Source organism: Bombina bombina, chromosome 3 (assembly GCF_027579735.1).
Source record: "Bombina bombina isolate aBomBom1 chromosome 3, aBomBom1.pri, whole genome shotgun sequence".
Lineage (NCBI taxonomy): Eukaryota > Metazoa > Chordata > Amphibia > Anura > Bombinatoridae > Bombina > Bombina bombina.
The window spans coordinates 1,242,700,017-1,242,714,678 of record NC_069501.1 but is presented as its reverse complement, the minus strand read 5'-3'; the positions used below and the strand labels follow the sequence as shown (position 1 = coordinate 1,242,714,678).

The 14,662-nt window shown below is 40.0% G+C and overlaps 1 protein-coding gene across 1 annotated transcript in view; it reads left to right on the top strand.

The window, feature by feature from the left end:
* The window catches only part of LOC128652687 (vomeronasal type-2 receptor 26-like), a 115,265-nt gene that overhangs the window by 30,010 nt on the left and 70,593 nt on the right, over positions 1 to 14,662 (top strand). The window contains exon 2 of the mRNA XM_053705618.1: positions 10,679 to 10,903. Within this exon, the coding sequence (XP_053561593.1) occupies positions 10,679 to 10,903 (225 nt within the window). The remainder of the gene's footprint in view (positions 1 to 10,678; positions 10,904 to 14,662) is intronic.

Sequence of the window (14,662 nt, the reverse complement as noted above, 5' to 3'; positions counted from 1 at the left end):
AAATTCCTGCCAGCCACAGTCCATACATTTATACTTACCAGCTGATGTTGTCTTTAAAAACCAGGTCGCAAAGTCGTTATCGTTACAGTACCCAATGACCAGAGCATCACCTATATTAATAAATTAAAAATTTTGAATCATGTGATGAACAATCCTAACATGTTTGAACAATTCTATACTTGTCATTTCCCTAGAATTCACATATATTGACAATACTCCAATCTAACTTATATTATTTACCGTCTGAAGTGGCGGTTGATGATGTCTGCTCTGACATTGAGCCCCTCATCCCGGAATGGCCCCTCTAGAACAGGCTCATCCTCCTCATCTCTGAGGAGGTGTCGGGGGGGCCTGGACAGCCTGAAGCATCCCAGCCCACTGTGCAATATTATGCAGGACGCTGCAGGCTATAACGATCTTTGCCACCTTCCTAGGGCTGTACTGGAGGGTTCCTCCCGACCTATCAAGGCATCTGAATCTCATTTTGAGGAGCCCAAACATCCTCTTGACTACAGCCCTAGTCCGCTTGTGCGCCCTATTGTAGCGCTCCTGAGCCTCATCAGTAGGGTTACGTAACGGCGTAATGAGCCAAGGCTGGCTCATGTAACCAGAATCACCTATAAGTTATGAACAGAACAAAATGAAAATATTTTTTAAAAATTAAAATTATATTCTAAAAATTTTTTTTGGTGTACACGAAAATCCAATAACATAAATGTTTTAATTGAAAAATAATAATCTTGTTAAATATTATTCTCTATCTGCCCATTTCAGCTAAGACATACTACATATGCATATTTCGCATAAACAAGACCTTTGCTAAAAAAAAAAAAAAAATGGTTACATTGCATTATCGATCTGGCCATTTAAGCTAGAACATGCTACATATCTGTTTGGAGCTAAAACTAGACATTTGCGGAAAGAAACAATGACATGGTTAAATTGCATTCTCTATCTGCCCATTTAAGCTAAGACATGCTACCTATGCGTATTTCGCATAAACCAGACCTTTGCTAAAATAAAAACAAAATGGTTAAATTGCATTCTCTATCTGCCCATTTCAGCTAAGACATACTACCTATGCGTATTTCGCATAAACCAGACCTTTGCTAAAATAAAAACAAAATGGTTAAATTGCATTATCGATCTGGCCATTTAAGCTAGAACATGCTACATATCTGTTTGGAGCTAAAACTAGACATTTGCGGAAAGAGACAATGACATGGTTAAATTGCATTCTCTATCTGCCCATTTAAGGTAAGACATGCTACATATCTGTTTGGAGCTAAAACTAGACATTTGCTGAAAGAAATAATGGTTAAATTGCATCCTATAGCTGCACATTACACTAACAACAGTTTAAGACTACAGTGGAAATTGTCTAACTAATTAACCATGTTGTGCACAAATACTCACCAACGAGATACCCAGGGGGAAATTGTCTTTCCTCAAACTGATGCCACAGGGATGACAGAGAGAGGATGCGGGCATCATGACAAGCCCCGTCGAAATTCGCACACACCTGCATAATCTGCATCCGTGCGTCACAAACATACTGCACTTTAAGGCTATGGAAATGTTTGCGATTTCAGAAGGGCAAGTCATCGGCTGGAGCACGCAGCGCAATGTGGGTGCAATCTATTGCTCCCAAGACATTGAGTAATTCAGCTATTACAAAGAATTCCCTCTTCAGGTGCCTCCAATCACCATCATTCTGAGGGAATCCTATGTAATGCTTACTGATACGTACCATGGCGTCCAGAAAGTGATCAAACACCACTGAGAATGTACCTTGAGACAGGCCATGCATGTACATCTCTCCTGATTGAAAACTCCCGGAGGCCAGGATGTATAGACAACTTAGCATCTTAGTGATGCCAGGGACAGCAGTCCTTATTCATATACGTGGCTCCAGAAGAGGTCTAAGAACATCGTAAAGGCTAATGAGCTGTTCGCGATTGAGCCTATACTTGTCATAAACCTCAAAGTCACTCATGGTTTCCAAGGTGGGTCTTACCCTGTAGACACGAGGACCTCTAACCAAACGAGCCCTTCGTCTCTCTTGGAGCCGCTGAGCCCGCCTGATTCTATGAACAGCTACATCGGCAACAGCACCACCAGCAGCGTCTATCTTATCGTCATCCATATTTGCCAAGCTTAGCAGCATGAAGCCAAACAGCAGAGCAAACAGAACGCAAGGAGTAACAAGGTATGCAAAAACACAGAAGCAAATTGATACAATGTCGATCACAAGGGACACTTTGGCCATGTTGTTTGGGGGATTTATAGTGCAATTAGTCCAATGGTAGTGAGTTCGTAATGATTGCTGATTGTATACACTTGTTTGTATGTGAGCGGCGTGAATGCTTTCAAAGTGGGCGGTTTTTTAGGTGTTTGCTGAAATTTTGTTTTCCCCAATGAATCGCAATGTGAAAGTGTAAAATATCACACATACAGTGCATCTTCGTAATGTTTGTTCGTATGCGTAATAAATATTTATTAAACGTGATCTTATAGTAAAAAGCACACGTCCACGCTAACATGAATGAAAGTGCATACTTGTGTATAATGTGTACATAGAATGTAATCGATCAATGTTGCTGCAATATTGTTTGTAAACGATACAGTAACAGCTGACATCTGTAGTATTTTATATATAAGTGATTGTCAAGATGTCAATATTGTACGCGTCCCATTAAAATCGCACTAATAATTCTGAACTTCCGGCTGTCATCTGTAGTATTGTATATATAAGTGATTGGCGAGATGTCAATATTGTACGCGTCCCATTAAAAGTTCCTCCCGACCTATCAAGGCATCTGAATCTCATTTTGAGGAGCCCAAACATCCTCTTGACTACAGCCCTAGTCCGCTTGTGCGCCCTATTGTAGCGCTCCTGAGCCTCATCAGTAGGGTTACGTAACGGCGTAATGAGCCAAGGCTGGCTCATGTAACCAGAATCACCTATAAGTTATGAACAGAACAAAATGAAAATATTTTTTAAAAATTAAAATTATATTCTAAAAAATTTTTTTTGGTGTACACGAAAATCCAATAACATAAATGTTTTAATTGAAAAATAATAATCTTGTTAAATATTATTCTCTATCTGCCCATTTCAGCTAAGACATACTACATATGCATATTTCGCATAAACAAGACCTTTGCTAAAAAAAAAAAAAAAATGGTTACATTGCATTATCGATCTGGCCATTTAAGCTAGAACATGCTACATATCTGTTTGGAGCTAAAACTAGACATTTGCGGAAAGAGACAATGACATGGTTAAATTGCATTCTCTATCTGCCCATTTAAGCTAAGACATGCTACCTATGCGTATTTCGCATAAACAAGACCTTTGCTAAAAAAAAAAAAAAAATGGTTACATTGCATTATCGATCTGGCCATTTAAGCTAGAACATGCTACATATCTGTTTGGAGCTAAAACTAGACATTTGCGGAAAGAGACAATGACATGGTTAAATTGCATTCTCTATCTGCCCATTTAAGGTAAGACATGCTACATATCTGTTTGGAGCTAAAACTAGACATTTGCTGAAAGAAATAATGGTTAAATTGCATCCTATAGCTGCACATTACACTAACAACAGTTTAAGACTACAGTGGAAATTGTCTAACTAATTAACCATGTTGTGCACAAATACTCACCAACGAGATACCCAGGGGGAAATTGTCTTTCCTCAAACTGATGCCACAGGGACGACAGAGAGAGGATGCGGGCATCATGACAAGCCCCGTCGAAATTCGCACACACCTGCATAATCTGCATCCGTGCGTCACAAACATACTGCACTTTAAGGCTATGGAAATGTTTGCGATTTCAGAAGGGCAAGTCATCGGCTGGAGCACGCAGCGCAATGTGGGTGCAATCTATTGCTCCCAAGACATTGAGTAATTCAGCTATTACAAAGAATTCCCTCTTCAGGTGCCTCCAATCACCATCATTCTGAGGGAATCCTATGTAATGCTTACTGATACGTACCATGGCGTCCAGAAAGTGATCAAACACCACTGAGAATGTACCTTGAGACAGGCCATGCATGTACATCTCTCCTGATTGAAAACTCCCGGAGGCCAGGACGTATAGACAACTTAGCATCTTAGTGATGCCAGGGACAGCAGTCCTTATTCATATATGTGGCTCCAGAAGAGGTCTAAGAACATCGTAAAGGCTAATGAGCTGTTCGCGATTGAGCCTATACTTGTCATAAACCTCAAAGTCACTCATGGTTTCCAAGGTGGGTCTTACCCTGTAGACACGAGGACCTCTAACCAAACGAGCCCTTCGTCTCTCTTGGAGCCGCTGAGCCCGCCTGATTCTATGAACAGCTACATCGGCAACAGCACCACCAGCAGCGTCTATCTTATCGTCATCCATATTTGCCAAGCTTAGCAGCATGAAGCCAAACAGCAGAGCAAACAGAACGCAAGGAGTAACAAGGTATGCAAAAACACAGAAGCGAATTGATACAATGTCGATCACAAGGGACACTTTGGCCATGTTGTTTGGGGGATTTATAGTGCAATTAGTCCAATGGTAGTGAGTTCGTAATGATTGCTGATTGTATACACTTGTTTGTATGTGAGCGGCGTGAATGCTTTCAAAGTGGGCGGTTTTTTAGGTGTTTGCTGAAATTTTGTTTTCCCCAATGAATCGCAATGTGAAAGTGTAAAATATCACACATACAGTGCATCTTCGTAATGTTTGTTCGTATGCGTAATAAATATTTATTAAACGTGATCTTATAGTAAAAAGCACACGTCCACGCTAACATGAATGAAAGTGCATACTTGTGTATAATGTGTGCATAGAATGTAATCGATCAATGTTGCTGCAATATTGTTTGTAAACGATACAGTAACAGCTGACATCTGTAGTATTTTATATATAAGTGATTGTCAAGATGTCAATATTGTACGCGTCCCATTAAAATCGCACTAATAATTCTGAACTTCCGGCTGTCATCTGTAGTATTGTATATATAAGTGATTGGCGAGATGTCAATATTGTACGCGTCCCATTAAAATCGCACTAATAATTCAGAATTTCCGGCTGTCATCTGTAGTATTGTATATATAAGTGATTGGCGAGATGCCAATATTGTACGCGTCCCATTAAAATCGCACTTAATAATTCCGAACTTCCGGCTGTCATCTGTAGTATTGTATATATAAGTGATTAGCGAGATGTCAATATTGTACGCGTCCCTTTCAAATCGCACTAATAATTCCGAACTTCCGGCTGTCATCTGTAGTATTGTATATATAAGTGATTGGCGAGATGTCAATATTGTACGCGTCCCATTAAAATCGCACTAATAATTCAGAACTTCCGGCTGTCATCTGTAGTATTGTATATATAAGTGATTGGCGATATGTAAATATTGTACGCGTCCCATTAAAATCGCACTAATAATTCCAAACTACCGGCTGTCATCTGTAGTATTGCATATATAAGTGATTAGCGAGATGTCAATATTGTACGTGTCCCTTTCAAATCACATTAATAATTCCGAACTTCCGGCTGTCATCTGTAGTATTGTATATATAAGTGATTGGCGAGATGTCAATATTGTACGTGTCCCATTAAAATTGCCATGATAATGATGTTCCAAACTCTTGTTTACGTATATGTTGTATTGTAGTATTGAGTGCTAAAGTTCTGAAAGGGGCGGTACAGTCCTAAAGCTGTAATGTGTATGGTTGAAGCTTCTAATGACGTCATCATATTATCAACCTGCCTGTGTAGTTCTGAAATCCTCATTGTGTTGTTGTATTTTACTACATTGTTATTGTGTGCTGATTAAAATATAAATGTTTGCTTTGTGGTTGCGTGATACGTGTTATGTACATATACGTATATATTGTGATTGTGTCCCACATATGCTGACTTCTATAAAGCAGTCTAGCATTGTTGTTCCTTCCCAAAAAGTGACAGCTGTAATCTGTTATAATGATGTTCTTATTGTACATAATTCCTAATGGTATATTGTGAGCGAATCATGATGTTAAAGGGACAGTAAAATCCCTATTTCATGTTTCCTGATTCATAGAGAGAATGTAATGTGTTTTTCCCCCATCATATAAATGCACATGTATGAGTGAATGTTGAAAAAGTAATGTATGTGCCTCCATGAATGATCATGTGTTAAGCCTATGTAGATATGCTGTTGTTGCAAGCATATGAGTTGAATAAATGAAATGTTACAATAAAGGTAAATGAGAGGTGTTTCCAATTGTCTACTGTTTGTGAATCCTGAAATGTTCCAATTATTTTTCTGTCCGTTTAAATCTCATGTAATTGTTGAAGATGTTTGTTACTAGTGATGGTGATTTGTAGTTGATGTAATGTAAAAGTATCCAACAATTTAATGTTGGTGTGAATTTCCCAGAAGTAAAATCCATAACTCCATAGGGAAATAGCCATTTCTTGATCTATTTGTCATAGCCGGGCTAAAGCAGAAAAACATGAGTTATTTTCCGAATTCTAGCGCTGGAATTTAGAGTTTTTTTGTCTATGCTTTTTGCGTGCGTTAGGGAAATCTGTCTGTCTCGTACACGAGCACGTCTTCCCCATAGAAGTCAATGGAGGCTAAAAATTTGTGTGTAAATAAAATCCAAGACTGGTTTTGAGCGTAAAGTGAGTGACGTCATGGTCTTGTGTGAAAAAGTAGCTAAATCGTATTTATTTCATAATCAAATTCTTCTTTGTGTATGTAATGTGGTGTATATTGTTTGTATGTATAGATGAGTGTATATATGTGATAATATTATTAGTTAGATGTGGCAAAATGGATTTGTGTTGTTTTTTTTCTAACACCCAAGATCTCGCAACTTTGATCCTTTCTATTTTGACATGAAAATATTAAAAATGAAAAATAAATATAGTGTAGTGTTTGTATGAGTGTAAGTGTACTTTGTGTAATATTTGTTTTGTGATTCGTGGATGTTTATTTTGGCGTTAGATGTTAACTACTGGGTCTGGGTTGTCGGTAATGATTTCAGCGTTAGGAAATGTTTGAGTGTCAGTAAGGAAACTCTAAATACCAGCGGGTGTTAAAAAGCAACGTTAGGAGCCCTTAACGCTGGTTTTTACGGCGGCCGCAAAACTCTAAATCTAGGCGATGGTGTTTACAATACAAGCCAAAAATCATTGTGATCTCTGAATCGTGGCTAACCACAAAAATACCTGACTCTGCCATTGCAATACATGGGTATTCATGCCATAGAATTGATAAACCAAAGAGAGGAGGCGGCATTGTAATTTATGTTGACAATTCCACAAAGTACACCCCCTTACAAAAATCTAGCTCCCCTGCTGCCACCTTTGATTTCCTTTCTTGCACAATTGAGATCCCATGCAGTAAATCAATCATTGTTGCAGGAATCTACTGCACACCTAGCTCCCCTGTGCATTCCCTTTCTGACATAGCACATCTCCTTAGTGAAACCATAGCTCAGAACCCAGAAAGTAAAATTTTGTTTTTAGGAGATTTTAATATTGATTGGCTGAATCCGAAAAATAATAGTTGTCGCTCGCTGTTTAACACTTTGCAGCTAACGCAATAAATTTCCTCCCCAACTCGCATAAACATCAAAAGCCATAATCACACTCGATTGGATTCTCTCCACTTCTCCAGACCGAATCCAGGAGGCAGGTGTTCTCCCTAACAATTTCAGTGACCACTGCTTAGTGTACTGCATGAGCAAAATAAAGGCAACTAAATTCTCTCCCAAGGTTAAAATCACCAGGTCCTTCAGAAAATTTAATCTTCAATCATTTCTAAATGACATCAAGAACCTCCCCTGGCATAGATTAAACCTAATCCCAGATTTAGACTCTGCAGTTGAATTCTTTCAGTCCGAACTCCTACAAGTTTGGAATTTGCATGCCCCGCTGCATAAAGTGAGAGTAAAAGAAGCACATTTGAATTGGATCACAGTTGACCTCATTAAAATGTACCAGTTTCGGGATTCATTGTGATCAAAGTTCAAGCATACTGGCTCTATGAGCGATCACTGTGTAAATAGAATATGGCAAAATATATGCTCTAAACAATCAAAATTGGCTAAGGCCCAATATTTCTGTGAAAATCTTAACAATAACATATCAAACCCTAGAAAGTTTTGGAAAGTCATAAATAACTTACAAACTCCACCAATCCACTTCCAACCCTCCACTATCAATGTGGACAACCAAACCCTGCAACTCCCCTTAGAAGTAGCAAATTCCTTTAACAATTATTTTGTTGGATGCTCCACCACGATGACAAACTAATAAATGACACGCATCCTGAAACTACAAATGTGGATCAGGCCCCACTAAATCAGCATAGACCCAAAATAGAGAAGTTCAGTTTTAGACCTGTACCCATCAATGTCATTAAGAAACACCTTAATAATCTAAAAATGAAAAACCAGTCTGGACCTGATCAAATCCCAGCAATGCTGTTGAAGCTCAGTGCGCCGGCGATTGCTAAACCTGTCACAACCCTAATTAACCAATGCTTGGTGTCTGGATACATACCCAAACTTTGGAAGACTGCAAGAGTAGTGCCTATCCATAAAAGTGGGGAGATAACCTTGGTTTCTAACTATTGCTGAATATCATTGCTCCCAGTATTTTCAAAAATCTTAGAAAAATGTGTCCATACGCAATTGTGTGAGTATTACCAACAATCTAACTATCTGACCCCTGATCAATCAGGTTTTCACCCAAATCACTCCACTACAACTGCCCTCCTAAACGTTTGCAACCACATCCAAACTGGCATGGAACAGGAAGACCTAACTGGAGCTATTTTCCTGAATTTTGCAAAGGCCTTTGATGCAGTAGACCACAACATACTACTGCTCAAATTAAAAAACTCAGGTATTGCTGATCGCCCGCTAACCTGGTTTTGATCATATGTATCAGATTGATCACAATATGTCTCCATTTCTGACAGCGACTCCCTCCCTCTGTCAGTCACGTGTGGTGGTGTTCTCCAAGGTTCTATTCTCGGCCCCCTACTATTCACATTATTTTTAAATGATGTGCCTAATGTCTGCAAATCCTCAACTGTACACATGTATGCAGATAACATGGTAATCTATGCAAACAATTCCGATCTGCCGCAGCTTGAAGCAGTGCTCCAAGACCAGTTCACAGTAGTAGAAAAGTGGATCTCAAAAAACAAACTCTTCCTTAACACTGACAAAATTGTTACAATGATCTTTGGAACGGGATCTAAATACACGAACTAGAAAATTCCCATTTATGCATCAAAACAAAATCAAATTGCACACTGACCGCAGTCCACTCTTTCAAATACTTGGGTATGTTGCTAGACCCCAATCTATCTTTTGGCCTTCACATAGAAAAACTTGCATCTAAACTTTATCCAAAACTAGGTGCCCTGTACAGAAACAAATCCGCCTCAGCCCTACATAAAAGGAAAAGATTGTACAGCAAATGCTGATGCCAATCATGGATTATGGGGATGTAGTATATGAACCTGCACCGCAAACTCACCTTAATAAACTTAATACATTGTATAACTCATTCTGCCGCTTTGTGCTACAATGTAACTACAGAACCCACCATTGTGACATGCTAAAAGAACTAAATTGGCTGTCGCTGGAATCCAGACGCACCCTCCATCTTTCCTGCCTTGTTTTTAAGAGCTTTTCTGGGAAACTCCTACCCTACCTGAGCAGAATGCTCTCCTCGGCTATTCCCACCTCCTATAACCTACGATCCAGTACCAGCACATTATTTAGCTTGCCTCAATACAAAAATAAAGCAGCTCGATCCTCCTTTTCCTACAGAGCACCACAATTATGGAACAACCTCCTTCATACTTTCTTACCTTCCCCAAGCCTAATATCCTTTAAGAGATCCCTCTCTACATATTTTGAAACAGAATGCAGCCTGTCATGGTTGATTATATATTTACTGCCTGTTCTATGCTAAATGTTTGCATATATTGTGTATTATTATTGTTTTTTTATTTTATTGTACCCTATTGTATCAATGCAATGTTTTGTGGACCAAGGACATACTTGAAAATGAGAAATCTCAATGTATCCATCCTGGTAATATATTTTAGAAATAAATAAATATGGAACAAATTAATCAGAAACTGTGTATGAGTGTAATACTTCATTTGAATGTATTTTGTTTTGTTTGGTGCACTTTTTATAACCCCCCACCCTTTACGTAAGTTTTTCAGTCACGCTAACCTGACGAGCATAAATTTTGTTTCAGCTAGAGCAAATTCAATATGGATGCAAGTTAGCACGATTGCGATATTGCTTATTCTGACTCGTGCTAGCAATAGCACTCGACTTGTAATCTGGCCATAAATTCAAATTCAAGGCCAGAATCTGAGTACAGCTTTGGAGAGGAGCAATTGTTTAACCTCAATTACCACCTATGCCCAGACACCTACAGGTTGTCAAGAAATATTTGTGGAGGATAGCTGGCACCACAACTTTTCTATGAGGGTAAATGTGTTCCTCTGTTTGGTAGGTGATTTCCATAACACCTATATGCGGATGAGGGGGCTCCAATTGCCTAAAACAAGATACATTTCACAAATACTTCATTCATATAAAAAGTGCAAATATACAGTTTTTTGCTTTGGATTTTAAAAATATTTTCTTTGCTTTTTAGCTTAACAATTATTTAAAGAAAGTGCATTTTAAAACTCCCAGCGAAGAGGAGATGTTCTTTGATGACGAGGGAAACCCCCCAGGAAGATTTGATATTATAAACATTATTTGGCTGCCAAATGAAACTATGAAACAAACTGAAGTTGGATATTTTAACCAAGATGCCAGAGATACCCAGTTTTTCATTAACGAAAGCGCCATTCAATGGAGTCAATTTTTTCCTCAGGTGTGTTTTGATTTATTTTTTAATCTATATATAATTATATTTTTATATATATATATATATATATATATATATATATATATATATATATATATATATATATATATATATATATATACACACATTTCCAGATAGAATCAATCATTTAAAATAAGAACAAAAAAGTAAACCTATATGAGTTACCCAAAATATCATCATTTAATATAAGCAAAATAAGAGCATAGCGCACCAATTAGTCTACAAGATTCTTGAAATAACTTAGGGGTTAATAATGTAGAGGGGTATTTTGCGATATGAGCTTGATTATATTTTTGTTTGTAAATACATATTGATATTTAAATATGCAAATAACTCCATTTAATCTTCTACCCGGGCCAGCAATAAATATTATATATAACACTAAATATATAAAGGGAAACACTACCATTGTTTGTAAACTTTAATATCTTAATGGGAACTAGGCTTTAAAAATCCTAAATTATGCTTACCTGATAATTTTCTTTTCTTCTGATGGAAAGAGTCCACAGCTGCATACATTACTTTTGGGAAATAAGAACATGGCCACCAGGAGGAGGCAAAGACACCCCAGCCAAAGGCTTAAATACTCCCTCCCACTTCCCTCATCCCCCCGTCATTCTGCCAAGGAACAGTAGAAGAAATATCAGGGTGAAAGGTACCAGAAGAATAAAATAAAGACGCCACACATAAAAAATTACGGTCGGGGAGCTGTGGACTCTTTCCATCAGAAGAAAATAAATTATCAGGTAAGCATAATTTATTATTTTCTCCTTAAATGGAAAGAGTCCCCAGCTGCATTCATTACTTTTGGAGAAACAATACCCAAGCTATAGAGAACACTGAATGCCAAGATGGGAGTGTACAATAGGCGGCCCATTCTGAGAGCACCAAGCCTGAAACCACTGTCCACAAAAAAAACAGCTTCGTCTGAAGCAGAGAAAATTTTAAAAGGAAAAGCCCAGAGGACACTGGCCCGCAGGTAGTCCAGAGCCTAGCTAGAGACCACAAAATCAACTCAACTGAGCCAACAGGCCTCCAGGAAACACCATCGCCCAACAGTTGGACCCTCACCACTCACCCTTCACTAAAGAAGGAAACACCAGCCTAAACTCCCGAAGGGACAGGATCAGGAGAACCGAAAGAAAAAACCAAAAGGTTGCAAATCCATAAAGGAAAACCCCCCAGAGCAAGCCCAGCTCACAAGGGCCCAAATGGGTCCCGATAGACAAGGGGAGACTACGCCTAGACCAGGAGAAACTGAAGGTATAGGACTGGGCATAGAAACAGAGAAAACTTTCTCTCAAACGTTGTGCAAAAGCACCCAAAAGACATCAGAAGACGGTGTCCTCACAAAGTCCGAACTTGGAACAAAGAAGTATTCCGCAACAAAAAAATGTGTAACAGACCCAGACGAAAAACCATGAGTCAAGAACACACCGCCATCCTCAGGAAGACACAGATAATTCTTGCTGAGAGCAAAAGCAGCCAGCAAAAGAACAGATTGCAAAAGACAACTCCCAGGCAGAGGGCACACTCTAGGCAATCCAAGCCGCCAGACCTACCCACAGTTCTTCTAAAAAAGGGGGAATCATAACCTCCACAAGTTCCCCAAGAAAGAGAAGTAACACCCAGAACCCGAGGTGGAGCAATCCTAGACCCTCTGCATGTAAGCTTAGGGAGCTAGCTAGCTACTATGCCCACCTAGATCCTGGAGATGACAACATCTCTCAGAATCCACTCCCAGCCAGGCCAGCCCCAGCATCAGCAGGTCTGAAACAGGGGAACAGAAGAACCACTAAACCAGCTCAAAATAAGCTGAAGAATGGCCACAGCCAATCCATTGGACCACAGGTGTAACCCAACTCCTTAGAACAGACAACAGAACCGTAGACCCAAAGGATCTAGCAAAAGGTCCAACCTAGTCTTGACACAGAGCCAACAAGTCTCCAAATGGAACAAACAACCCAGAGAAAATACCCCTCTCAGTTAGGGAAGCTCACAGGTCCCATCTCCTGATCCAGGAGAAGCCTTAAGAAAGGGACCACATCTCCAGAAAAAGATGACTAAGCTCTCACCCAAGAAGGGAGAAGGGCTAAAAGGCAGCACCTTCCACCATTCACAAAGCTACAGGTTAAAGGAGATATCAATCCCCAACTCAGAAAGTGATTCCCCTAAAAACTAGCCTGCTAATACACAACCAATGTGCAACAGTAGCAGCAGTGACACTGCAAGTCCATTCACCTGCAGAGCAGTGAACTCAATGGATACTACAGCAAGCTGACCAAGGGAAACCGCCTAAGGTGCAAAACAAGCCCAACGAGCAACAACACTCAGAAAACCTGGCCAATCAGACCAGGTCAAGTAAAAGTCAGAGTAAAAGGACATAGCCCAAGTTTCCAGTAACTGGGGAACCCTGAACCAACCCTGGAGCCTATAGGTCCAGTAACAACCCCCAACAGGATCCACAAGGTAGAGTGCTGAATGAAGCCCCAGGGAGAACAGGTCCGAACCCCCAATTGTTTAGACAAACAATACCCGCAAACTTAACACCCCATCTGAATAATAACCCAGACCAAAGGGGATATCCCGGATAATGAAAATCTTGCAATTCCCGACCTAAGGAAGAGACCACCCCTTGCCGAAGTCCCACTCTCCAAAGGAGCCAAGGCGGTAAAAGTCGTATAACAACGCTAGAGCTTCTAGACTCACCAACAGCCTCAGGACAATAAGGCAAGGGGATACCTCGAGGTCAAAACCACTCGAGCAAAGGCTGGTCTCCAAATCACCTCCGTATAAACGGATGATCACAGGGAGAAAGGGGTGCAAACCAACCCCAGCTCCAGGAGGAACCCCAAGGAGACCACGCCCAGTGTCCCTAACAGGGAAAAAACATCTCCCAGGACCCTAAAAGGAGACCTAACATGAAGACCACAAAGGAAGACAAAAAGTCTCAGAAACACAGCTAGACATTCTGCAACCCGAGCGCTGCAAGGCAGCCAAACTACCCTTCAAACTACTAGTAGCTGAGGACTGATCCCGAGCCTCAAAGGAAAAACGCTAAACCGCTCACTCAGCGGTAAGAAGGCGCTAAGCCCTCCAACTCTCCACCACATGGGGTAGGAAGTCTAGGGTCCAACAATACCAGACGCAAGAGAGAATGATGCAGTGGAAACTCCACTTACCCAGTCATCCAAATTTAAGGCTATAAGAACTGAGACAATTCTTCCTTCCCTGTAGACCCACAGGTCCTCTAGAATACTTAGTTGGATGTAAAACAAATGATAACATACCTCGACTGGACCAGCCAATCAGAAATGGCGCCCATGTCTGAGCAGCCACAAGACAGAACCGAGCCCAACAGGACCTGCCTGCACCCGGGTCATAACTATCAAGCTGCATAATTCCTACCTCAGAGGGGAAAAAGAGAAAACAGACAAACATAGGACTAACATGTCCCCAAAAACACTTCTGCAGACGTAACAGAGAGTATCGATCCCAGTTTAAGATTCCAGAAGGAAAATAATAAACAAAATAAAAGACATCCTAATTGGATAAAAAGAAAATATAAGGCAACCCGTAGGTTAACGCCCAATAAGAAAACAGGCCTACCGCAGGAACAGCCAAACGGAGCCCTAATCTTCCATAAAACTGGGAAGGATGTAAAAAAAGAACAGTTAGGAGATTACATCATCCCCACATGTCTAATGAGGGCACCATTAGAAGCAGACTGAAAATTCCCGTATC